Consider the following 24,991-nt stretch of genomic DNA (forward strand, 5'->3'; position numbering starts at 1 on the left):
CTGGTCCTTTATTGTGTGTAGCGCCTTGTAAACGTGGGTGAGCAGCTTGAACTGGCATCTCTTCGCAACTGGTAACCAGTGGAGCTTCCAGAGGGGAGAGATGATGTGTGTCCATCTGGGGAGATTCAGGATGAGTCTAGCTGCTATATTCTGGATCGGCTAGAGTTTCGTCAAGTGTTGGGTGGCGATTCCTACGTAGAGGGAGTTGCCGTAGTCTAGTCTGCTGGTGATGAGAGTTTGTGTGATCGTTCACCTGGTGTTGGGTGGGAGCCATCTGAAGAGATTTCTGACAATTCAGAGGGTGAGGAAGCAAACGGAAGTGATGGTGCTGACCTGCTTCTTCATGGATAGCTGGTCGAGGATGATGCTGAGAATGCGGGCATGTTCGGTGGGTTTGGGCCCAGCTCAGGTGGCCACCATTCATGGATCAGGGAGTATCCTTGTCTTTCTGAAGATGAGCACTTCTGTCTTGTCGGTTTTGAGTTTGAAACAGTTGTTGTTCATCCAGGCAGCCACGTCTTTCATGCATTTTTGGAACTTGTCCTTGGTGGTCACTGGGTCGTTGGTCATGGAAAGGATGAGTTGGGAATCGAAAGGGTGGGCATCAACAGTGTGGGGTCCTTAGGTCTCAAAACCGCCTTGGGAAACAGGTTTACCCTAGGTTTGGAGGACCATGCCACATGCTACCCAGAGGCCATCCCTCTGTGGAACATAACTGCACCTGCTGTGTCCTTGTTGGGGATTTTTACCAGAGTGGTTTTCCCCAAAGAAGTGGTGTCAGACAGGGGCATTAATTTCATGTCCACGTACATGAAGTCTTGTGGAAGGAATGTAGGGTAACCTATAAGTTCTCCACACCTTAACAACCGTAGACTAATGGGCTTATTGAGAGATTTAACAAGACCTTCAAGGGCATGATTATGGGCCTACCGGAGTCCATAAAGCGAAGGCGGGATTTCCTCTTGCCATGCCTACTCTTTGCATACATGGAGGTAGCACAGAAAAAAGCAGGATTCAGCCCTCTTGAACTCCTCTATGGTTACCCTGTAAGGAGACCTCTCAGTTTAGTGAGTGAGGGGTGGACGCAAGCTCCCAAGAAGCCCTCTTAGGATGTGGTTAGCTACACATTAGCCTAACCTATAAGTTCTCCACATCTTAACACCTCCAGACTAATAGGCTCATTGAGAGATTCAACAAGACCCTCATGGGCATCATTATGGGCCACACAGAGTTCATGAAGCGGAAGCGGGACGCCCTCTTGCCCTGCATATTCTTTGCATACAGGGAGGTAGCACAGAAAGGAGTAGGATTCAGCCCTCTTAAACTCTTCTAAGGTCACCCTGTAAGGGGACCTCTCAGTTTAGTGAAGGAGGGGTGGGAGCAAGCTCCCAAGAAGCCCTCTCAGTATGTGGTTAGCTACATGCTAGCGTTCCGCAACCAAATGCAGAAGGTCTGGAAGTAGGCTTCCGATAACCTACAAGCTAGCCAGGAGGTGATTAAGCAATGGTATGAGGGGTAAAAAAATAACAATTGTTGAGGCAGTTCATCTCCATAAAGGGAATGGACTTTAAGGTGGAACACCGTCCCAGGTCAGACTACGCCAATGCTGATGGTATCTATAGGTTTTTCCACCTTAGTGAAGAGAACTCCCAGGCGATTGGGTAGTCCCCTCCACTTTCAGCTGGCGAGGTGGGGGAGCATGTGTTAGACCAAGCCTTGGGATGGCCTTCCCCAAACCTTTTGCCATCACCCCTCCTATTTTAGATGATGTAATTTTAGCTGGCCTTAAGACTGTGCACACCTTAATACTGCTAGCCAGTGCAAAAGTGCTTATTCTCTCTCCCTAAAACATCGCAGAATAGGCTTATACCCACTTGGCACATTTAATTTACTTGTAAGTCCCTAAAAGTGTGGTACCATAGGTACCCAGAGCCTGTAAATTAAATTCTACTAGTGTGCCTGCAGCACTGATCGGACCACCCACTCAAACAGGCCTTCTAAACATGGCTCTGCAGCTTCTGTGTGAAGTTTTAAACCACCATTTCGACCTGGCAAGATAAACCTTTTGCCCAGCTCCAACTCTGCATTGGACCCTTGGACCTCCATTGCAGGGACCTGTGTTCGACCTCATGGTCACAGGTTCAAATCCACTCAGCCTTTCATCCATCTGTGGTCGATAAAATGAGTACCATTGAGTTCGGTAACAATAAACGTCTGTTATTCAGCGCCAAGATACCTCCAGGTGAACATGCGCTTTACAAATACACGTTATGTTATGTTACATAGGACTGCGCAAAGACCCCATGTAATCTACATGAATAAACAAAAACTTAAATGGCAGAGTACAAGGGACACAAAATCAGCCAGCAAAGTTGACAATCAGTTGAGTCCACCAGAAAAGTTCACAATGAACTGAAGTGGCAAAGGAAAAGTAGGAGGATAGTACAGAGGCTGGGGTGAAAGGATCTAATCCCGTTCTCCAGGTAGGGTATCATGGCATAAGAGTCCTCTAGTCTCTCCAGGAATCCCACCACCCGCATGTTGTTGCGGAGCGCCCAGCCTTCAGTACAATTCTTCAAGTTTCTTCAAGTGTTCGGAGAGATCTTGGGTACACTTTCCTTGAGCTTCCCAGAGGTCTATAGGGGCCAGCTTCATTTGATCATTGCGCAACAGCCCAAGTTCGGCATGCAACTCCTCAATCTTCGTCTCCACGGATGTTCGTGCATGGTGATGGCTTGCAGGATGACGGCCAGCTTATCCTGAGCGTCTAGATGCTGCGTTATTTGCGGATGGTCATGATCCTGCTGGTTCATTGAGTCTGCTGATGGAGATGGCGGTGTGGGGGGTCTTCTTGTTTGACTCTGGCGTCCCATCGCTGATCAGGGTTGCCCCGATACCAACGTGCTAAGGGCGGGACAGTGTCTGTGCCGGGTGTCGCTGTAGTTAAATACCAGGCTGCAAGACAATAGTGACACTAGAATCTGTTCATGGGTTGTGGCAGTGCTCCGTGAACCGGTGGTGCGAGTCCCTTCAGCATAAGGCTTGACTCCCTTGGTCTGGGCCCTCACACCCACAGCCCGGACCCTTTGAGTGACAGCAGGTGGGGAACCAGGGGAGTCCAGGTGTCGCATAGTGGGGCAGCAAGGGTGCCCAGGTGGACTGCACCCCAGTAGTGTGGTCCCTGGAGAGCCTGCCCGGGACTCCCTGCCTGCACGAGGCAGCAGGGCACGTCCTTTCTCTGTGTGGGGTCTCACCTGCTAGATACCCCAGTTGTATTGTGCTCACCAGTGCCCCAACCAGAGCCAGCAGGAGAATAAAAGGGGGTCCGCAGGGTGAAGGAGGAGAATGTCTCTTGGCTGATGGCCTACAGGAGGAGTTTGGTCCGGCCTCCGCCAGCCAGTCGCCACCCGGTTCCCTCGTCGATCCTGGTTGTAAGGCAGGGGTGAAACTCAACACCCCGTGCGGAGCCAGGCTCTGAGTGATCGTTGCCTGCCCACCCTGAACACCGGGTCCAGGCTGTGTTCTCTAACCAACTGTGGGCTGGCTCACAGCAGCCGATGAGGTCCAACAGCTGCTGACTTCTGTCTCTTTTTAGCCAGTATCTGCCCAGTGAGCACCGGTAGGCAGGGGGCAACAACAATGGGTGTGTTGGCAAAAGCTCCCAGTGAGAAAGTGGAAGGCAGCCCCCCTTTGTGTCAGACCACTCAGCTCCCAGTGCTGGCAAAGACCTTAGGCAGGGTGGAGAGTGAGGGGGGGCACCCCCGAAGTCTGCACCACCTGCCTCTGGGCCTGGCACTAGAACTCCTCACAGTCCCTTGTAGTATCCGGGTTGTGTGGCCTAGGAGGGCCTCGACATCCATTTCAGGAGCTCCCCATGCCTCTATTCGCACCTATGCGCTGCGAGTCCCTTAAGAGCATTTGAAGTGCCAAGCTCAACTTCCCCTGGACAGCAGTCTCCTACGCTGGTGACTGCCCGGTCCCCACCAGCAGTCTGAAGTCAGGAGGCCAGCAACATGTGTGGGGAAGGGAGCTGCTTGTCATGGTGCGGGAGCCGCAGAGATTAAAGGAGAGGTCCCGGGCAGGCTGCTCTGGCAAGTATCTAATAGCAGCATTGGATTTGGGGATGGGGGAGGGACGCTCACCTGGGCTACTTGCTGTTGAGTCCTGGGCCTGGTTTGGGTGTCATCCCCTGGCTACTGTTATGGGCTGGGCCCTCAGGGGAGCTGTGATGCCAGGCGCCTGCAAAGGTGGAAGGAGCGGTCTTTGGGCAGGTTATCCATCGGGTGCCTCTTAAGCGTGTAAGGGGTCTCACCCTGGGTGTGTGCAGCCATCCGCCGGGCTCAGCGTCGATTCCCCCCACATCCTCCAGTGCAGACTGGGCCCCAGGCACTCAGAGCACTGCGACGGGTGAAGCACTGCATTTCTTCGCCACCTGGGGTGCCCAGGTGCTTCCGGTGTCAGGCGCGGCATCCAGCCGCCGAGCAGGGCCCTCCTTGACTGTGCCGGGTTGTAATCCCTGCAGGCAGAAAAGGCATCAGTGGGTGCCCCGGCAATCTGTGCTCACCTCCCCTGAGTGATTGTCAGGGAGGTGCCCCTTTATTGCAGGATTGGATGGATTCTCCCGGAGCAGAGCCTCATCCAAGGTGGACTAGCATCTTGCACAGTCAAGCCACACACCCGCAACCCAACTAGTGCCCAGTGACTCAGATGCACTCTGAATATGGACTTCATAATTAGGGAGAGGAGTTGGCCTGATGGCTAGGGCGCTCGACCTCGGACCTGGGGAACTGGGTTAGAGTCTCGGTAAGGACGCTGAACATCCTGTGATTCTGGGCAAATCACTTAATCTCCCCGTGCCTAACAAAAAATGAATGTGTGTCCTTATGTAACTTAACTGGTGGTATGTAAAGCGCTCTGATACCTGATTGGATTCGGGTCAAGTTCACGTTATATAAAACTCTTCAAAAAAACAAACATATTGCTAGGAAAAGCAACACAGTTAGTTCCAGCTCTCTCTTCTAAAGAAAGTGAAGCGGCTCATCCCCAAAAGGTAACTGCTGTTCAAGCTCTCCTATTCCTACACGTGGATGAAGGCAATGTCCTGCTCCAGGGCCTTTTAGGCTCCCCACTTACGGGGTCCAGTGTTGAGTGAGCATATCACCCCACCAGACAGAACTCCACTGGATTCCCTTGCTGGCCCACACCATTAACAAAACCAGCTGCTTCATCTATAAAACCATCATAACTGGCACCCCCAACTATATGCCAGACATGTTCACTATGAGGGATGGTTCTTGGCATACCCACAGACATGAAACCGGAGACAAAGAAGTGCAATAGAAAAAAACAGCCATTTTCATTTATATACCTAGGATCTGGAACAAAATTTGCGTACTCATCAGGACTGCCCCTGGCCTCAAAAAATCAAGAAAATATTACTAGACCTGCAGGTAGAGTGACTTGAATATTCTACTTGACATAACTGTAATGCGGTCGGTCCATAAACTGGTCTCACATTGTGTGATCCTAGGCAAATATTTTTTTTCACAGAGTCACCACATTCTTCAACTACCACATATGAGAGCACCTACAAATATGTGAGTTTAGCGTGTCAGATGTGCAACAAACCTTTTGTTTGATTTAAAAGACTGAACTTTTGCTCTATATATAATAAAAATCTAGCCCACATAAGCCCCCTGACTTGCCACTTAGTTCACTAATAGCATTGTCATCAGGATGGGCCAGGAATGTTTCTCAGTTCAACTCTCCCTTTTAATATATTACTAAAGCATGATGTGGTAGTGCACTGCCCTTTGCAGCAAGCACATTTCCATTTAAAAGGCCACAAACCTTCCAACTGACATGCAGTTTTACCGATAAAACTATATAGCATCTGTGTGGAAAGCTGGTTTCAGCAAATATTCATCATTTACACATCACCATGTGAAGTGCTTTGATGTGTTTTGATCCTATTAAAATCTTTGTTTCCCTCAACACTTCAAAATAAAAAATAAAAAACTTTCCTAACTACTGAAATATATTTAGAAATATTGGTACAGTTCATTTACAAGCTATTTAAATGTTGTGAGTTAGAAAACAATTGCATCCTACAGCGGTTCTTTTTACACTGCTTGTATGCCAGACGGACTGTCAGACGGCTCACTTTACTCTTCTGTTCCGGATTGCAAAGCTAGAGGGTTTTGTAAACACTCATCTCCAGGATAAAATAAGCAGCAATTTTTAAAAAGACATAAGCTGACATTTGACCCCTGTCTTTCAACACATCACAAACATGACAAGATAAAAAACAAGACTGAATTGTTTCTTTATTGCTCATTTCCTTTCAGAACACCAGTTCTTTTTCAGGAGCTCTCTCGCCAGACCAGGTCAGTAGGCCCTAAAAATAGCCCGCCCTGAAAAAATCTGATTCACTACAGTGAGTGGGAGAGTAGATTTCTCGAGGCTTGTGCCCAAATCCTAGTCCAATTTAGGAAACAGCTGAAGACACGCCTCTTTATAGAACACATCATGATGCTTTAACTGCCCACTGCCGATCGCAGAACCCTGCTGCTCCTCCAATCACTCAATGTCTTTGCCTTTTACACTTTACAGCCTTTGGCTGCCTTTTGCCTATGTTTGTGTTATACAAAGACATTTGCATGTTATGTTTAGCTTTTGATCCACTGTGAGAACAAGCAAACACTTTAGGAGAATGTAAAACTGATAAATAGGTCAAAATAGGTCTAAAACAAAAGAAAAATGGAATGGAAATATATGTGTTATGAGCAACCTTCCTCCGTTTTAGAGCACATCCTTTGAACAAAATGTTTTTCACAGCTATTGTACAGAAAAAACAAACTTTATTTTTTTTATAGAGTTTTATATAGCGTTCTTTTGGGTATCAGAGCATTATACATTGCGGAAACACAAGGAGAACATACAAGAGTAATACGTAAGTTGAGGAACAGAAAAGAACTAAAGAAGCCTAGAAACATATTCAAAGTAACTAAAGTCTGGGAAAGATGCATCTTCATTGGGGGAGGAATCTGTTTAATAGTAGAAACTTTGCTTCTTGTTTGAATATGGCAGTTAGGCAAATGGATCTGGTCTCAGGAGGACGCAAGCTCCAATTAAGATCTGTTCTCACCTGATATGATGAGTTTCTTGGCGAGGTAGGTTGGAGTGTTGTGGTGAGGGGCTTTATGAGTCATGAAAGCAATTTTTAGATGAATCTTCATGAGGTATCCAGTTCAGCGCTATAAGATTGCCTTCAGTGGTGGCAGTTTTTCTGTGGATGTTCTCACGAGAGCAGCCCTACCATAATCTAGTTTGGAGATCACTAGCGCTTGAACCGCTGTCTTGAAGTTTATTTTCTTTAGTGTGTGCAGTTGGTAGTGGACCCCCCGGTGGCGATGCAGATGTGATTATCCATGGAAAGGTGAAAGTCCAAGATTATTCCTAGCGATTTGGCTGAGGTTATGATGTGAGGGGTGCAGTTCAGGGCTGTTAGATGTGAGAGCCATTCTTTGATGTTAGGAGTGTGGTTGGGTGGTGAGATTAAGAGGGATTCAGTTTGAGATTGTTCAGTTTTAGGTGATGGCAAGTTAACCAGAGCTGAGCTTTTGCCTGGGTGTTCTTGAGGATGCTCATTTCTTCTGGAGCGGTGATTTTCATATAAAGTGAAGTATCCTCCACATACATGTGGTATGAGATGTTTGACCGTTTGAGGATTTCAGTCAGGGGTTCCATGAGCAGGTTGAACAGGGTGGGTGAAGAGGGAAGAGGCTTGAGGAACACCAATTGTGACAGGTGTTTCGATGTATAGGACGTGGTTCATCATAATTCTTTGAGATCGGTAGTGTAGGAATGAAGAGAACCATTTTAATACAGCGCCAGAGAGACTTATCCTGCATTCTAGGAGGTTCAGGAGGTTGTCGAGTTGAAGCATGTCAAACTCAGCTGCCAGGTCAAGCAGGATTAATAAGCAGGATTCATTGTGGTGGAGACGTTTCAGGGCGTCGTCAACAATGTAACCCATGGCAGTTTCAGTACTGTGACCCGGCCTGAAACCAGATCGGTAATGGTAGAGGAGTTGGAATGGCTCAATATGATTGCATGGTTGTTGGTCTATGCCTTTTTGAGAAGCTTGGGTGGTAGTTGTTAAGATCTGACTGGTTGATTTTTTTTATGATGGGGTAACTTGCCCACTTTTTAAGAAATCAGGTATGGAGCCCTGTAAAAGAGGTGTTGATGATCTTGGTCTATAAGGAGAGCAGGGCATGTTTCATCTCGTTGAGGAGTTTGGAGGATAAGGAGTGAATGAAATGGTTATATTTCAGAGAAGATAATATTTTTAAAATGTTGGATTTGTTGAAAGTCTTAAAGTTGGACCAAGAGGCACTGTTTGGGGGAGGGGCTTTCATGGTGTTTTCCCTCAGGCATGGGGGGGGGTGAGGTGGAGCGGATATGAGGGATAAGAGCTTCTTGGCGTTATGGGGATAACTGCTGATTAGGTTTGTGTTCTCGATAAAGAAGGAGGCAAATACATCACTGCTGGACAGAGTTGACTTTTTAGATACAAGGGGATTACATTTACTAATGAAGGGGGACGGCAGCACACTGCTTCACCTCCCAGCACAGTCCACCCCTTAGCATTATGGTAAATGCAGTTCACTTGAAATGCTTACTTGAATTTTTGCTTAAGTGTTTCACCAAAGTTCCTATTTTGCTTGATTTTGATCATTTCAAACAATTGTTTGGGACGGTTTGTGGTGTTGCTGAGTTGTTGTCTGAAGAAAGATGCTTTGTAACTTCTGATAAACCTGTTATGGATTTTCCTTCTTTGTCTCAGTAGACTGAGGTTGATCAGAGAGGTTGCAAGTCTCTATGACCTTTCTGCTGATCTCAGGGAGCGACGTTCTTCTTGAGGCTGGAACTGAACCAAGGGTTGGACTTTTAGATCTGGACTCTTTTCGAATTGTTTGGGAGCAAGGGCATCCATGTGTGACATGAAGTTGATATAGTGATCAGTGAGATCTTGCGTGTCTGAGATGATAGTGGAAGGAGATCAAAAGTTGTTGCTAAGAGCAGACAACGTAAGATGGTTAATATTTCTAGTGTCTCTTACCCAGCTTTTGGCTTTCACCTGTTGTCTTTTGGAGATAACTGTCCATCCTACTATGGACAACATGATGCAATGGTGGTCTGTCCTGTCGCATGGTAATGTAGATTCAATTTGGAAGGTGTTCTCCTTTGCTGTTATTAGGTCTAATATATCTCCTTTGTTACGAGTCGGGCTGTTGCATCCTTGAACCAAGTTGAGGTCTTGAACAAAGGATTTGAAGCTATTCACCAAAGGGTTGTGTGTGTCGTTCAGTTGATTTTGAAATCGCCAAGAAAAACCTGGCTGATGTGTGATCCGTTGTTGGTAGAGATGACCTCCATAATTTGTTTGATGAATGGGTGATTGTCTCCAGGAGGGTGGCAGATCATCTGCAGTGTACGCAATGTGCGGTCTGTAGTTGAGATATTGATCTCAAGGTATTTGCAGGAGGATAGTGATTGATTTTGAGTTTGTTTTATTGAGAGACTGATTCAATGGATACAGGCAGTGACAACACTGTGAAGGCCAGAGCGGTCCAAACGAATGATGTCATGGCTGGGAGGGAATAGGATGTTCAATATGGGGGATGAGGATACATTAAACTATGTTTTAGTAAGTAGTAGGAGGTCCAGATCTAGAATGAGGATGAGGTCAGCAATAGCAGGAGCATGTTTCACTGTTGACCGGCACATTTTAGGTTAGTTTTAGTTACATCTACAGCTGAATGAGATATGGGACTAGTTTGAGGTTAGATTTATTAATGGGTCTAGGACTGTGACGAGGAACCCTGTGAGGGCGTGTGATAATTGTCTGGCTCTTTTCCACAGGCATCATATGCTTGATAGGTGCTTGGATGAAAGTGGCGAGAAGGGAGAGGATATCGTTGTTTGATAGGTGACTAGTTGCTCTGTTGGGTCGAGAGGTGAGGTCTAGATTCGGTTTACACCTCCATTTAAGTGGAGGGGTCCTGATGTTTGCAGGGGAGTCAACTGTTTGGATCGTACCTTATGTTCGAACTTTTGCAGTAATATGCAGTAGGTTCTATATGTAGCCCTCTTTACCTGTTATTCTGTTTTTAGGTTGGTTAGCGTTGAATAGAGAGTGGAGGTATTGTTGAATTGATTAGGGGGATATGTGTGATGGGTTTTGAGGGTGAGGGGGGAAACTAGAGGATGGGTGTTTAGTCGGACATGGTTGTAGTGCTGTCTGGTTTGGGGGTTATGCGGGAGGAGGGTTTAGGGATTTGAAGAAGTGCAGTGAATCTTGTTTAAATCCTGCCTGGGGAGAGCACTGTTGTGGAGGGGACTTGTTATATCTGAGAAGGAGGGGAATCGTGATTTGCCGAGGTTGAGAGTGGCATCACAATGTCAGATACTAGATCAGGAGTGGTGTTGTTACTGTCATTCATTTGATCAGAGAAGAGAGTCTGCTTGCTTACATATTAATGAGATGTTTCGAGGCGTTTTTGGTTAGATTTAGTTGATAGATAATTTTGAATGAGTTGTGTCTGGCAGGGGAGAGTAGGGGGTTCATTACATTGGTATGTGATAGTTTCATGATGAGGTCACTAGGCAAGGAGATACTAGGGTGGAAAGGAGAGTAGGTGTAGGACCCTAATGGAGTGAGCTCATTCCAATATGTCTGCCCCTTCAGCAGAGAGATGAATGAGGTCCTATTTCAGTTTCTATTGAATAGTGGGCTGGGTAGTCCTATTTCAATATCTATGCTTGAGAGAGCTTCATGTGCTCAGGAAGATCCGTATGGGTAAAGAAAATTGGTGGCCCGAGATGCATTTACCATAGAAGGGTGAGGGCATACCAAAAATGAAAAACAGTAACAATGTCCCACAAATAAAGACAATCATCGCACACACGACAAACCGGGGAGCTCACCATAGGCTAAGGACTATCTAATAGCCTCCGTGCACTTTTGGCAGCGCAACCAGCAGCAAGCAAATAATAGTGCAGTCATGTTGGTGTCTGGCGGGATGGGCTCGGTAGGAGCCGTTGGCACCTCTGGATTAAGCGGATTGAGAAAATGGCAGGGGGCACACTGGGGGCCACGGCTGGTGGAAAGTTCAGGCGGACGGGGACATAGGAGCCTCAACATCATACAATAGTGACGGAGAACACAGTATCTGGTCTGACAGGCAGATGGTTGCAACCTAAGGCAATGGAGGGCTTCTCTCACTCAGAGAGCTGGCGGCCCATGGCTCAGGCTGGCAGGAGGGCAGAATGAGAGTTGCAGCAGCGACTCCACCGGAGTAGCGATGTCGACGCTGCAGGGCTTTTGATGAGATTGTGAATACTGGAGCCAGTTCGAATAGGCAGAATCATGTGTCGGATGCGCAATGGTCAGATCCCCTCACCCACTTATTTTCAATATGGCAGGCTCCATCATTCCTCCGGTAGAGTAAAGTGGTGCCTATGAACTTGCATTCCACCCCACTCTCAGCTGGGCTATCACTCATGGAAATTGTAAAGAAAATGGTATCCGCCTTGGGCTCTCACATCGAGCTTTGCGTGGTTCGGGGTCTGGACAGGCGTCATGAAGGAGATTAGTCCGGGAGCGAGGAGATGGGCTCAACACGGACCTCTGGCTGTTCAGGATGATACAGAAAGGTAGGTGTAATTGTTGCAGTTGTGGTTGCGCAAAGGAGTGTGGCTTCTGCAGAGATTTATACTGAGAGTGGTCCACAGCCGGGAACCTCTTAGAGGCCCGACCTTCCAGTGGCCATCTAGCATGACTTTAATGGAGCATTCGTCATGCTTTAGAAATCTCTTTACTGCAGTGCAGTACAGAGGGAGCAGTAACCTGGGGAATTCTCTAGCAATGTTGTAAATGAACCTTATGTAAAACTTTTTTACCATCATTAGTGTGGGGATTAAGTGATCAACCCATATGAATTCTCATTTGAAGTTGAGGATCTGTTAAAAAGCCCAGTGCTCGTGAGAATTCTCTTGTGATGTTGAAGAGGTCTTTTGTGAAACTAAGTTTTTACATTTAGGGTTCCAACACAATGTTGAGAATATGGTGCCATAGAAGGCTGTTTTTAACAAACCTGTTGCCGCATTCTGTGTATACAAATGGCTTCTCCCTCATGTGGAACGTCTGGTGACAGTGACTATCACATATTCATCAAGCTCTTCATATACTGAGGGCACGAAAATGGCTTCTCATCCATGTGAACTCTTCGATGATGTTGAAGGTTTTTCTCATGCATTACTCTTAACACATCTCAAGCACAACAAATGGTTTCTCACCTGTGTGGACTATCTGGTGAAGTTTAAAACTTGTGTGCTGATTAAAACTCTTTTCCCAATGATTGCAGGAAAGTGGCTTTTTTGTGGGTTCTCATATGACATCGAAGAACTGACCTTTGACTAAAGCTTTTTCCACACTCAGTGCAATCAAAGGGCTTCTCACCAGTGTGGATTCTCTGGTGACGTTCCAATTCTGACTTATACAAACATCTCCTTCCACACTCGCTGCAGAGAAAGGGTTTCTCGACTTCACCCTTGTGTATTTTTAGGTGGCGTTTAAGTCCTGTTTGGGAAGTAAAGCACTTCCCACATTCAGTACACGGAAAGGGCTTCCAATAATTTTGAACTCTCTGGTCTTGTTGATCTTCTGATTTAGACACAAAGCTCTTTCGAATATGGATTATTTGATGACGCAGAAAATCTGACCTGTAAACAAAGGTCTTCCCACACTCGCTGCAGGGAAAGGGTTTCTCAATTGCACGCATGTGGATTTTCAGGTGGCGTTTGAATCCCGTTCGCTGAGTAAAGCTCTTCCCACACTCGCTGCAGAGAAAGAGTTTCTCGCTTACACCACTGTGGACTTGAAGGTGGCGTTTGAGTGTCGATTGGTTAGTAAACTTCTTATCACATTCGGTACAGGGAATGCGCTTCTCGTCATTTTGAATTGTCTGGTCTTGTTGAACGCCTATTTTAAACATAAAGCTCTTATTAATATGGGTGTTCTTGTGACGCTGAAGATCACACTTATACACAAAGCACTTTCCACATTCAGAGCAGGGAAAGCGTTTCGCAACCTCACCCGTGTGTATTTTCAGGTGACGTTTAAGCCCCCCCTGCTGAGCAAAGGTTTTCCCACATTCATTGCAGGGAAAGGGTTTCTCACCCGTGTGACTTCTGTAATGAAGCCGAAGAATTGACATATTAGTAAAACTCTTCTGACATTCTGTGCAGGAAAATGTCTTCTCACCAGTATGGGTTTTGTGGTGCCGAAGAAGATAGGATTTCTGAGTAAAACTCTTTCCACAATAGGTACAAGGAAAGCGCTTCTTTTCTATATTATATTTCTGATGGTAAAGACGATTCCCAATTCTTTTAAATGCTTTTTTACCATCCATGAAGACTGTTCGCTTCTCATCAATTTGAAGTATTTGGGTCCTGCTTTCATTACACGTAGTGGACTCTTTCACAAGTATACTTCCCATGTCTGACATACCTGACGTAGGATGAAAAAAAAAAATTAGGAAATATCAAGTTTTCTAAATTAAGCAAAACAATATCTCATTTGCCACTTGTGAAAGAGGGACAGTCCATATTACGGAAAAGCAATCAATGACAGTCAAGTAGCAGAAAGATGTCACAGTGGTCTCTAACGGGCAGGTGCCAGTATGTGCACTGAATGAAAAAGTTAATCTGCCCCATTACTGGCAAAAGTCAAAAAGTCCAACTGAAGCAAGTGCTGGAAACCTTGAATGACAAACATGTACCAGTCCGTGAAATGACTGGCGAATGGCCAGTGGTGTAAAAATGGCATGATTTTAAGGAGGCTAGAGCTAAAAAACAGGCAATCTTATCCATCAGATTCTTCCGAGTGGATGACAGCCTGGTTGTTATCATGGGAAAACCATTTTGTATTTACTAGGTTCTGTTAGTCAGGAGTCTTTTAAATGTTTTAAAAGTATCCTACAGGATTACCTGTACATTTTAAGTTTGGCCACAGACAGTTTTAGTCCTCTTTGTGAGAACATGTTATCAATAAAATATACAATACTTTAGTTGAGACCCTTCAGTTGTTGGTGGTTGCTTTGCACCAGTCACCTTCAGCCATAGCTTGTGGAAAATGTAATATAAACATACAGCACTTTGCACATTCACATTTTAGTGGTGACTGGCAAAGGGGTATATCTCCTCGATAAGGAATCTGCTTCCCACATCACCAGTCTGCATCTCCACCAGTCAGACCCTGCAGAAAAGTAGAGGAGTAAGAGGGATTTACTGGTAGATTTGGCACCAGACGCGGCAGCCCCAGAGCCAACCGAGGAGGACACCTGCCTCTGTAGGACACCTGCCTGAGCTTGCTGGATGGCATGTTGATGGTGGGCCTTCTAGGAGAAATTCTGCAAGGTGAAGAGAGAGTGTCCAACCCTAGAGGGCCTGAGGCAGCAGTCCAAAGCCCAGGCAGCTGGTGACACCTCTGGCGATCACCTTATTTATTGGGAAAACAGCCTCCTCTATGGTGAGCTTAAGGTGCCTGTGCATTGGGCAGCACGTGTGCTGGTGGTTCCCCAATGTTACAGGGCCTTCCAACTGGGTTTAGCTCACAAGATACCCCTGGTAGGACTTCCTTTGACAAGCTTGTCACCCACTTTCATTGGTCCCAGATGAGCAAAGCTTCATATGCTTTCTGTAGGACTTGTCTCACCTGCCAAGTCAGGGAGAAGACAGGTAAGAAGCGCAAAGCCCCTGTGACTGCCACGCCTGTAGGCACTCCCTTTGATCAATCAATCAACCAGGATCTGCATAATGTGGCTGCATCACCCATGAGGGTCTAGAGGCGCTGCGAGAGCACGCTGCCTGTTACTCTATTGGTTGAACATCCAGGTCTTGAGGTCCTTTCTGAACTGCTGGAGCGATGGTGAGGCTCTGAGGTTCCAGGTCTTGGCTGCCAGGTGGGAGGAGGAGCGGCCTCCACTGTTCGTCCGGTGGATGTGTTAGGTGGCTGCTAGGGAGAGGAATTCGGAGTGGAGTTTCATGGTAGGTTGGTGGAAATTCAATTGATTGTTGAGGTACGCTGGTCCTTAATTGTGTGTAGCGCCTTGTAAACGTGGGTGAGCAGCTTGAACGGGCATCTCTTCGCAACTGGTAACCAGTGGAGCTTCCAAAGGGGAGGGATGATGTGCGTCCATCTGGGGAATTCCAGGATGAGTCTGGCTGCTATGTTCTGGATGGGCTAGAGTTTCGTCAAGTGTTGGGTGGCAATTCCTACATAGAGGGAGTTGCCGTATTCTAGTCTGCTGGTGATGACAGCTTGTGTGATCGTTCACCTGGTGTTGGGTGGGAGCCATCTAAAGACATTCCTGACCATTCAGAGGGTGAGGAAGCAGACAGAAGGGATGGTGCTGATCTGCTTGTTCATGGATAGCTGGTAGAGCATGATGCTGAGGATGCGGGCATGTTCGGTGGGTTTGGGCCCAGCTCAAGTGGCCACCATTCATGGTTCCAGGGGGTTTCCTTGTCTTTCTGAAGATGAGCCCCTCTGTCTTGTCTGTGTTGAGTTTGAAACAGCTGTTGTTCATCCAGGCAGCCACTTCTTTCATGCATCTTTGGAACTTGTCCTTGGTAGTCAATGGGGCATTAGTAATGGAAAGGATGTGTTGGATGTCGAAAGGGTGGGCATAAATAGTGTGGGGTCCTTGGGTCCTAAAACCTCCTTGGGAAACACGTTTACCCTAGGTTTGGAGGACCATGCTACATGCTACCCAGAGGCCATCCCTCTGTGGAACATAACTGCACCTGCTGTGTCCTTGATGGGGATTTTTATCAGAGTGGGTTTCCCCACAGTAGTGGTGTCAGACAGGGGCATTAATTTCATGTCCACGTACATGAAGTCTATGTGGAAGGAATGTAGGGTAACCTATATGTTTTCCACACCTTAACAACCCTAGACTAATGGGCTTATTGAGAAATTTTACAAGACCTTCAAGGGCATTATTATGGGCCTACTGGAGTTCATAAAGCGGAAGTGGGACGTCATCTTGCAATGCCTACTCTTTGCAAACATGGAGGTAGCACAGAAAAAAGCAGGATTCAGCCCTCTTGAACTCCTCTATGGCTAAGGGGACCTCTCAGTTTAGTGAAGGAGGGGTGGACGCAAGCTCCCAGGAAGCCCTCTCAGTATGTGGTTAGCTACATGCTAGCCTTCTGCAATGAAATGCAGAAGGTCTGGAAGAAGGCTTCCGATAACCTACAAGCTAGCCAGGAGGTGATTAAGCAATGGTATGAGGGGCAAAAAAAAATTGTTGAGGCGATCCATCTCCATACAGGGAATGGACTTTAAGGTGAAACAGCGTCCCAGGTCAAACTACGCCAATGCTGATGGTATCTATAGGTTTTTCCACCTTAGTGATGAGAACTCTCAGGAGATAGGGTAGTCCCCTTCACTCAGCTGGCGAGGTGGGGGAGCATGTGTTAAACCGAGCCTTGGGATGGCCTTCCCCAAACCTTTTGCCCTCACCCCTACTATTTTAGCTGATCTAATTTTAGCTGGCCTTAGGACTGTGCACACCTTAATACTGCTAACCAGTACAAAAGTGCTTGTTCTCTCTCCCAAAAACATCGCAGAATTGGCTTATACCCACTTGGCACATTTAATTTACTTGTAAGTCCCTAAAAGTGTGGTACCATAGGTACCCAGAGCATGTAAATTAAATTCTACTAGTGTGCCTGCAGCACTGATCGGACCACCCACTTAAACAGGCCTTCTAAACATGGCTCTGTAGCTTGTGTGTGAAGTTTTAAACCACCATTTTGACCTGGCAAGATAAACCTTTTGCTCGGCCCCAACTTTCCTTTTCAATACATATAAGTCACCCATTGGGTAGGTCCTTAACAACCCATAGAGTAGGGTGCAGTGTATGTAAAAATGTACGACAAGTACTTTGAAATTTTACATGTATTGGTAGTGAAAAACCCTTACATTTGTTTTTCACTCCTTCAAGGACCGCTCCCATAGGATAACATTGGAGTAACCTTATTGCATTTATTAAGCTGTAATTTCTAATTGAGAGCAGGTAGACAGATCAAGATTGGAGTCTAAAGAATTGCAATTAAAACCCTTCTTTAATGGTAAAGTCAGACTTTGAATTACAATTATGCAAATGCTACTATTAGAAAGCTAGCTTTTTCCTGCCTTGGTCATTTAGTGCCTGCTGTGGCAACCAATGATGGACGGAATGCTGAATGAAACAAACATTCACAGTCAAGAGTACTGGGTTAATTCTATCATTCTTTTGAGCACTACGCCACCCGAGTTTGGACCCAGCCATAAGCAAATCAGTCTTTACCCTGTTCCTCATGGGAACAGTCCAGCCCGAACTGCCAAGCCGGGTCCTCTCTGGACCGCAAACAAGCATCCTGGGACCGGTTTCGGGGTAACACCCCTCATCAGCCAGGCTAGCTTGAAGGTGGCATCAAGTCCTACAAATTCAAGAGGACAAGTGCAAATCAAATACTCGAGAGACAAAAGACTCATTTACAAACAATATACCATGTAGTTTGTTTCATGTTTAGAAGCACAAAGAGTAGAGAGACAGACACAGGGACAGTAGTAGAGCCTGAAATGATGCATGTTAACATAGCAAGCAATATCCTAAGTATCTAGGGGATAGCGGAATAGGTGCCGGAGGTGAGGAACCAAATATCATGTGGAAGAACTATGCATAATATATTGTAAGTGTGGAATAGTGCTTTGTTGAGTGTTGTTGCCTTTGACATATGATGATGTTACATTTATATCATAAGAGCGGTTAATCATATTTATCTCATGGGCTCACAAACAAAGAAAGAAACACAGTGTATAGTGCTCCTAGCTTCTGACAGTTCTTAGATGTACCAAAATGTGATAGGCGGCTGAGGCAGTCTACCTGGCTTTTGTGTTGTGGGGCCCAGTGGACCCGAAGGCGGTTCGCTGATTCATGTTAAATTACAGCCCTACATGCTGGGATGCAACCATGAGTATAGACAAGGACTTAATGACCCATGTTTCCTTCTCAACAAGTGTGACAAGGGAGGACGGGTTACACAACCCCATGTTGTGTAGCCCGCGGGGTGCAATACATCTGTAAAGCACCTTAGCTCCCGCATACCAGATTAACTCGATGTGAAATGCCACAGAATGGTACTGGATTGCGGCACAGAGCTAAACTGATTATATCGTTTTACGAAGTGGTGCGTAAAGCATGTCATGTAAAAAGCCCCGCCCTTTTCTTCCGGGCCAAGTGTGTGGCTCACTAAAGAACTACAAATAGGTGGGAATTATAGTTCTTGATTAAACTCTAAATCATTGATGTTAAAGAAACCCCCATCACATGATTGTCTCACTAAAGAACTACAAAGTAATTACAAAATAATGGGGGGTTGTAGTTTTTGTAAAAACAATGGCCCATCGTATATACATTAGGGACATTGATATATATAGAACACCCATCCATGAGGGAAACAAAAGTTTTCACAATCATAGGGGTACGATAGCAAGAAAAATAGTTTTTGGGTTTTGAAAGAAGAGGATCCCATTGAGTTAGGGCTGAGGTCCAACCATACCTATGCAAGCCAAATGTTAGAACAAAGGTATCCCTTCACAGTGTGTATATACATATTTTATAGGGATCTAATCTAAAAACCCATTTCTAAAAAAGTACTGGGTAACATTCAGGATAGACTGAGGAATGTTGGTCTTGTCTAATACAGTCCATGTTAGATCGCCGGCCTGATGACCCTTCTTTAAGAAGTGTGCAGTCAATTTCGTAGTTAGTTTGTCGCACCTGATGGTGCTTTCGTGTTCCATTATTAAGGTCTTGACCTTGAATGTCGTTCTACTGACATATTTACAAGAACAGGGGCATGAAATCAGGTATATCACCTGTTCGCTATTACAGTCTGTGTGGTGTGACTGTTTCCATGGTCTGGTATTATCAATGTTAATAGGTGTAGAATGAGATGTCTGGGTACCTACTCTGCATGAGCCACATATGAAATGCCCTTTGACAGGTGGTAGGCCCCACATGGTGTTTTGTTTGTTAACATTCATAGTTCTAGGTCTTGTATCCGAAAATTTGTCTTTCAGGTTAGCACTCTTCTTGAAAGCAGAGTTGTCGTTGTAGGGCTGCAGTCCCTTTGTTAAGGATATGCCAATTCCTATTAATGGATTTTTTAATTTGGCCCGATGCACTACAAAAGGTGTTGACACAGACCAAACGTTCAGAAGGTTCTTTAGGGGGTTGTCTCCCTAGCAGAGCTGCGCCATTATTGTTTCTAGCCCTTTTGTCTGATTTGCGGATCAGGGATGAAGGGTACTGACAATCCAGTAGCTGAGAGGATAAGCTGGGTGCATGGGTCTTTTACCTCTGAACGTCTGAATAGTTCTGCCGTGCCCTTAGGAACGGCCCAAATGGGAGATTGTCCCTAAGGGTCTTGGGATGGTAACTTGAGTATGCAAGTAAAGCATTCCAAGTCATGGGTTTTTTATATAGCTCCGTTAGCAAAGTTCCAGTGGAGGTGGAATATATGCAAAGGTCTAAAAAGGAAGACACTCCTTCATGTGTTCACAAGTAAATTTCCAAAAAGGATTGCGCAAATTCAGCCACCGGTGAAAGTGGCGATGGAATTGGCATCTCCTCGCCAAATTACTAAAATGTAATCATTACAGCGCTTCCATTGTAGGATGTTTGACTGGTAAGTGTTATTTGGTGTCAGGACCTCTACGGTCTAGAAAAAGTGCATATAAAGGTTCACTAGACTCTGGGAGAAGGTACTTCCCATTGAATCCCTGAGATTTCTAAGTACAGGTCATTCTCAAATTGAAAGAAATTCACTTTCATAGCTACTGTGGCACACTGCATTATAAAAGATACTGGGGTCAAGGTATCCAGGTCCCTAAATCTACAAAAGGCATTCCTTGGTTGATAAGGTCTGGTCCAGCAGGATGCAGGTGTAGAGAGATTCTACATCAAAGGATACAAGGAAATCAGATTCCATGTTGAATTGGATATTCAGTACCAGGCAGAGCACATCCATGGTATCTTGTAGGAACGTTGGCATTTCCCGTACTATAAGTCTCAAGAAAAAAAAACACAAATTGAGACAGTGTCCTGTTCTTGACACGCACGCCACACTTTAGCTCGGGGGACTCCATTCCCCAGTTGTTTTCACACCAGGAGGAACCAACGTGTGTCTGCTGCGCCCGGAGCCAGCCCAGGACGCGCACCATGTGCCATGGCCGGAAGAGGCTGGGCTGGGCCCACCCTCTTGGTTTGAGCTCCTGCTGATCGAAGTAGATCATATTTAAATCAATGTTGAGGGAGATAGAAGAAGCTACGGTCCATTCGGCTTCCAACTGGTAGTTAATAATCAACAAAGAATGGATCACTTGTACCTGTTTCCAGGGTTAGATGGTTTTTTCGTTATTCGATAAAAAACCCTCATTCACGTTGAACAGTTCGAAGGGCGGTATATCTTGGTTCTCCGCCTGAGTTTCAAAAACGTGACAGCATCATCATTGGGTTTTCTTTTTATGCTTCCTCCACCCGGAGGGAACCACTGGATGTTACAGTAGTGATCAGAGGTAAAAACAATTGTGGAGTGCTCGTGTTAGGTGAAAGGATGTTAAAATAGCGAATTCCTCATGCTGCCTGGACTTTGTTTTATTTTGTCTGGAGCAAGGGAAAAGAATAAAAAACGGTAGTGTGCTGAAGGGGCATGTAATGAGTCCACTGCACAATTAGTCAGAGTGATTGGTCGACATGTTTCAGCCCCTTAATTGCCCCGAAGGGTCGGGGGGCTTTCGTCAGGACCTAGAAAAGGTGTGGTGTGTGATGAAAATGGAAAATATCCAAAATCAAATAGGGAGTTCAGGTATCGTTCTGTGGAACTCCAAATAAGGTAATACCTATGGAGGAGAAAAAAGAAAGAAGAAGAAAAGTGGATGTAGAGGACCTAATCAATTTGACAGGACATAGGTCAATTCCAATGATGAAGGAGTGCTATATTTTCGGGTTCAAAAATAAAGCAAATAAAAATGGCAAATCTTTTGGATACAGCCTAATTTAAAAAATGCAAGTGGTGTTTGAACACACAGCTAGTGACAGGACGTAATTGTAGACAGAAGCAAGTATAAACATGGCAAGTCTTTAAAAACGATATCTATATCATAAGGATATGTTTATGGGAATCTAAATTGGCACTGAGTATGGTAATCTTAGAGCAGACTCATTGATACTCAATACAATGCGTGCGTGGAAAGGAAGGTACATATGAGGCAGGTAGTGGCACACAGATTACACACATGCCTATAGCATACTTCATAAAGTACATTAACAGTGCTGTTAATATGGTCGCACAAAGCGCAAAATAGGCGGACATCTTAATGCAAATGTTTAGACATTTACAAGATAAAGACAACATCGGTGCCCAAAATTCAGTCACAGTCCCATAACAGGTAGCGTTAGTAGCGCTGTGGTAGTGGGGGCTGAGGGGAAGAGGGGCGAATGCGTAGTGCACGTACCTTAGAAGACTTGGATTCAAGGCTTCGGTGGAAAGGTAAGTACGCGTATCTATTGCTGAAAAAAAGGGGGGGGGCGAGAAGGGAAGAGAACAGGACAAAGTTTAAGGATTGGAAATAGGATAACGTTACGTGTCTTCTGTGATGGCTGTCATCCATTGGTTGCTCATACCGGGATTCTGCAGGATGCACGACTTGTGCTGACGCGGTCTTCCTGTTCCTGGATGGGCCCGGATTGTCGGCGTTAAGAGGCGGAGTGTATGGATAAAGACTGTTCCCATGCTAGTGCCGGCAATTAATGAAGAAAGACTGTTTTGTAGTTGGAAAAATGCTAATTTGGCAGATGAAGAGATTATTAAAAATAAAATTAAAATAAAACGGAATTCTTCTATTTTGAGATAGTGAATTGTGGATGATAAAAAAGGGGGGAAGGTGGTGTGAAGTCATGCTGAATATATTAGTTGGTCTAATTCACGATGTATTTGAGGGTAGAGAAGTATAACAATCTGCACTTCATGTGGTATAAAAAAGGCCTTTTGCACAGCGAGTTGGTAGAGTTTGGGGTTCTGATTCGTGTCCTGTGGGGAGACATGGAGCCCTTAGACTGTGTATTGGTCAAGTTTTTTACAGATCATTGAGCCAAGGGATATCGTCATTCATCCCGATGAGGTCTGTCTTCGGGCGGTGCACCCATCTCTGTTCTTTTTCGAAGAGTAATTTCTCAGCATTAGATGGTTTTGAGGTTAAAGTCTCTAGTGTGATCCATTTGAGGTCATTGGGAGTGTGTTGATGGTCAATATACTGACTACTCATTTTAGTGGTTCCTCGTTTGCACTTTACGTTGCTTCTGTGTTTGCAGATTCGTTGTGTGACTTTACGGCAAGTCATGACGATGTATCTGAGCTTGCAGGGGCAGGGAATCATATAGATTGCATGGGTCGTATTGCAATTAGTATGTTGACTCATCGTCCAGTTTAGACTTGGTGTCAGTTCTATAGGTTTGGTGGTTTCTGTAAGATGGCACACAGAGCAATGTCCGCATGGAAAGTGACCTGTCACTAGTGGCATGCCCCATTAAGTGTTCATTCTGGGACTTGTCTTTGGTTCCAAGGGGCACGTATGAACCAACATGTCTTTGTAGTTCCTTGTTCTTTTATTCGCAAACAGGGGTTTTGGCCAGTCCAGGTTGCCTGATGTCAGTATGCGCCAGTTCTTATTGATGATTTTCTTGACTGTGTTGCTAGCTATGTTGTATGTTGTAACACAAGTCAATCTGTCGGGTGTCAGAGTTTTGGGTGTTGTGTCTAGAAGGCTCTCTCTTGGTTGGTTTCTCGCTCTTTTCTGACACTTATTGATGGTTTTGATAGGGTAGTCACCTTTTGAAAGTTTAGTGCAGAGGTCTTGTGCTTGTCTCTTGTACTCTGAGTTCACTGCAGTTCCTTTTTAGGCGCTGAAATTGGCTGTATGGCAGATTTTCTCTGAGAGGGCGTGGGTGAAAGCTATTGAATGAGAGAAGACTGTTTTTGGCAGTAGGTTTGAAAAAAGTTTTAGTCTTGATGACATTGTTGATCATATAGATGTTCAGGTCTAGGAAGTCTAAATGTTCCTTATTAGCATTGTAGGTGAACTTGAGGCACTGATCTTGTGTATTCATCCAATCATGAAAGTTTTGCAGGCTTTCTTCTGAACCTTCTCAGAGCATGATGACATCATCTATGTATCTTTTCCAGAAGCGAATTTTGGAGAAGAATGGGTTCCTGTTGTTTTGTATATAAGTTCTCTCAAAATTGCTCACGTAAAGACCCACAATTCACTATCTCAGAACAGAAGAATTCCGTTTTATTTTAATTTTATGTTTAATAATCTCTTCATCTGCCAAATTAGCATTTTTCCAACTACAAAACAGTCTTTCTTCATTAATTGCCGGCACTAGCGCGGGAACAGTCTGTTTTCCATCCATACACTCCGCCTCTTAACACCGACAATCCGGGCCTATCCAGGAACAGGAAGACAGCGTCAGCACAAGTCGTGCATCCTGCAGAATCCCGGTATGAGCAACCAACGGACGGCAGCCATCGCAGAAGACACTTAACGTTATCTTATTTCCAATCCTTAAACTTTGTCCTGTTCTCTTCCCTTCTCGGCCCCCCCCTTTTTTCAGCAGTAGATACGCGAACTTACCTTTCCACCGAAGCCTTGAATCCAAGTCTTCTAAGGTACGCGCACTACGCATTCGCTCCTCTTCCCCTCATCCCCGGCTACCACAGTGCTACTAACGCTACCCGTTAAGGGACTGTGACTGAATTTTGGGCACCGATGTTGTCGTTATCTTGTAAATGTCTAAACATTAGCCTTAAGATGTCCGCCTATTTTGCGCTTTGTGCGACCATATTAACAGCACTGTTAATGTACTTTATGAAGTATGCTATAGTCATGTGTGTAATCTTTGTGCCACTATCTGCCTCATATGTACCTTCCTTTCCACGCACGCATTGTATTGAGTATCAATGAGTCTGCTCTAAGATTACCATACTCAGTGCCAATTTAGATTCCCATAAACATATCCTTATGATATAGATATCGTTTTTAAAGACTTGCCATGTTTATACTTGCTTCTGTCTACAATTACGTCCTGTCACTAGCTGTGTGTTCGAACACCACCTGCATTTTTTGAATTAGGCTGTATCCAAAAGATTTGCCATTTTTATTTGCTTTATTTTTGAACCCGAAAATATAGCACTCCATCATTGGAATTGACCTATGTCCTGTCAAATCGATTAGGTCCTCTACGTCCACTTTTCTTCTTTCTTTTTTCTCCCCCATAGGTATTACCTTATTTGGAGTTCCACAGAACGATACCTGAACTCCCTATTTGATTTTGGATATTTTCCATTTTCATCACACACCCCAACTTTTCTAGGTCCTGACGAAAGCCCCCCGACCCTTCGGGGCAATTAAGGGGCTGAATCGACTAATCACTTGGACTAATTGTGCAGTGGACTCATTACATGCCCCTTCAGCACACTACCGTTTTTTATTCTTTTCCCTTGCTCCAGACAAAATAAAACAAAGTCCAGGCAGCATGGGGAATTCGCTATTTTAACATCCTTTCACCTAACACGAGCACTCCACAATTGTTTTTACCTCTGATCACTACTGTAACATCCAGTGGTTCCCTCCGGGTGGAGGAAGCATAAAAAGAAAACCCAATGATGATGCTGTCACGTTTTTGAAACTCAGGCGGAGAACCAAGATATACCGTCCTTCGAACTGTTTAACGTGAATGAGGGTTTTTTATCGAATAACGAAAAAACCACCTAACCCTGGAAACAGGTACAAGTGATACATTCTTTG

The 24,991-nt window shown here is 45.3% G+C and overlaps 1 protein-coding gene across 2 annotated transcripts in view; it reads right to left on the reverse strand.

The window, feature by feature from the left end:
- LOC146839113 (uncharacterized) overlaps window positions 1-24,991 on the reverse strand; it is a 217,371-nt gene that overhangs the window by 13,686 nt on the left and 178,694 nt on the right. The window contains exon 7 of one of the 2 annotated variants that reach the window (XM_085603105.1): window positions 13,475-13,579. In XM_085603105.1, coding sequence (XP_085459231.1) covers window positions 13,475-13,579 — 105 coding nt within the window. Of the gene's footprint in view, window positions 1-6,493; window positions 13,580-24,991 lie in introns of those variants that run through there. The other variant, XM_085603104.1, reaches the window with a different exon arrangement.

The sequence above is a fragment of the Triturus cristatus genome, chromosome 4_2 (assembly GCF_964204655.1).
Source record: "Triturus cristatus chromosome 4_2, aTriCri1.1, whole genome shotgun sequence".
In the NCBI taxonomy this organism is placed as follows: Eukaryota; Metazoa; Chordata; class Amphibia; order Caudata; family Salamandridae; genus Triturus; species Triturus cristatus.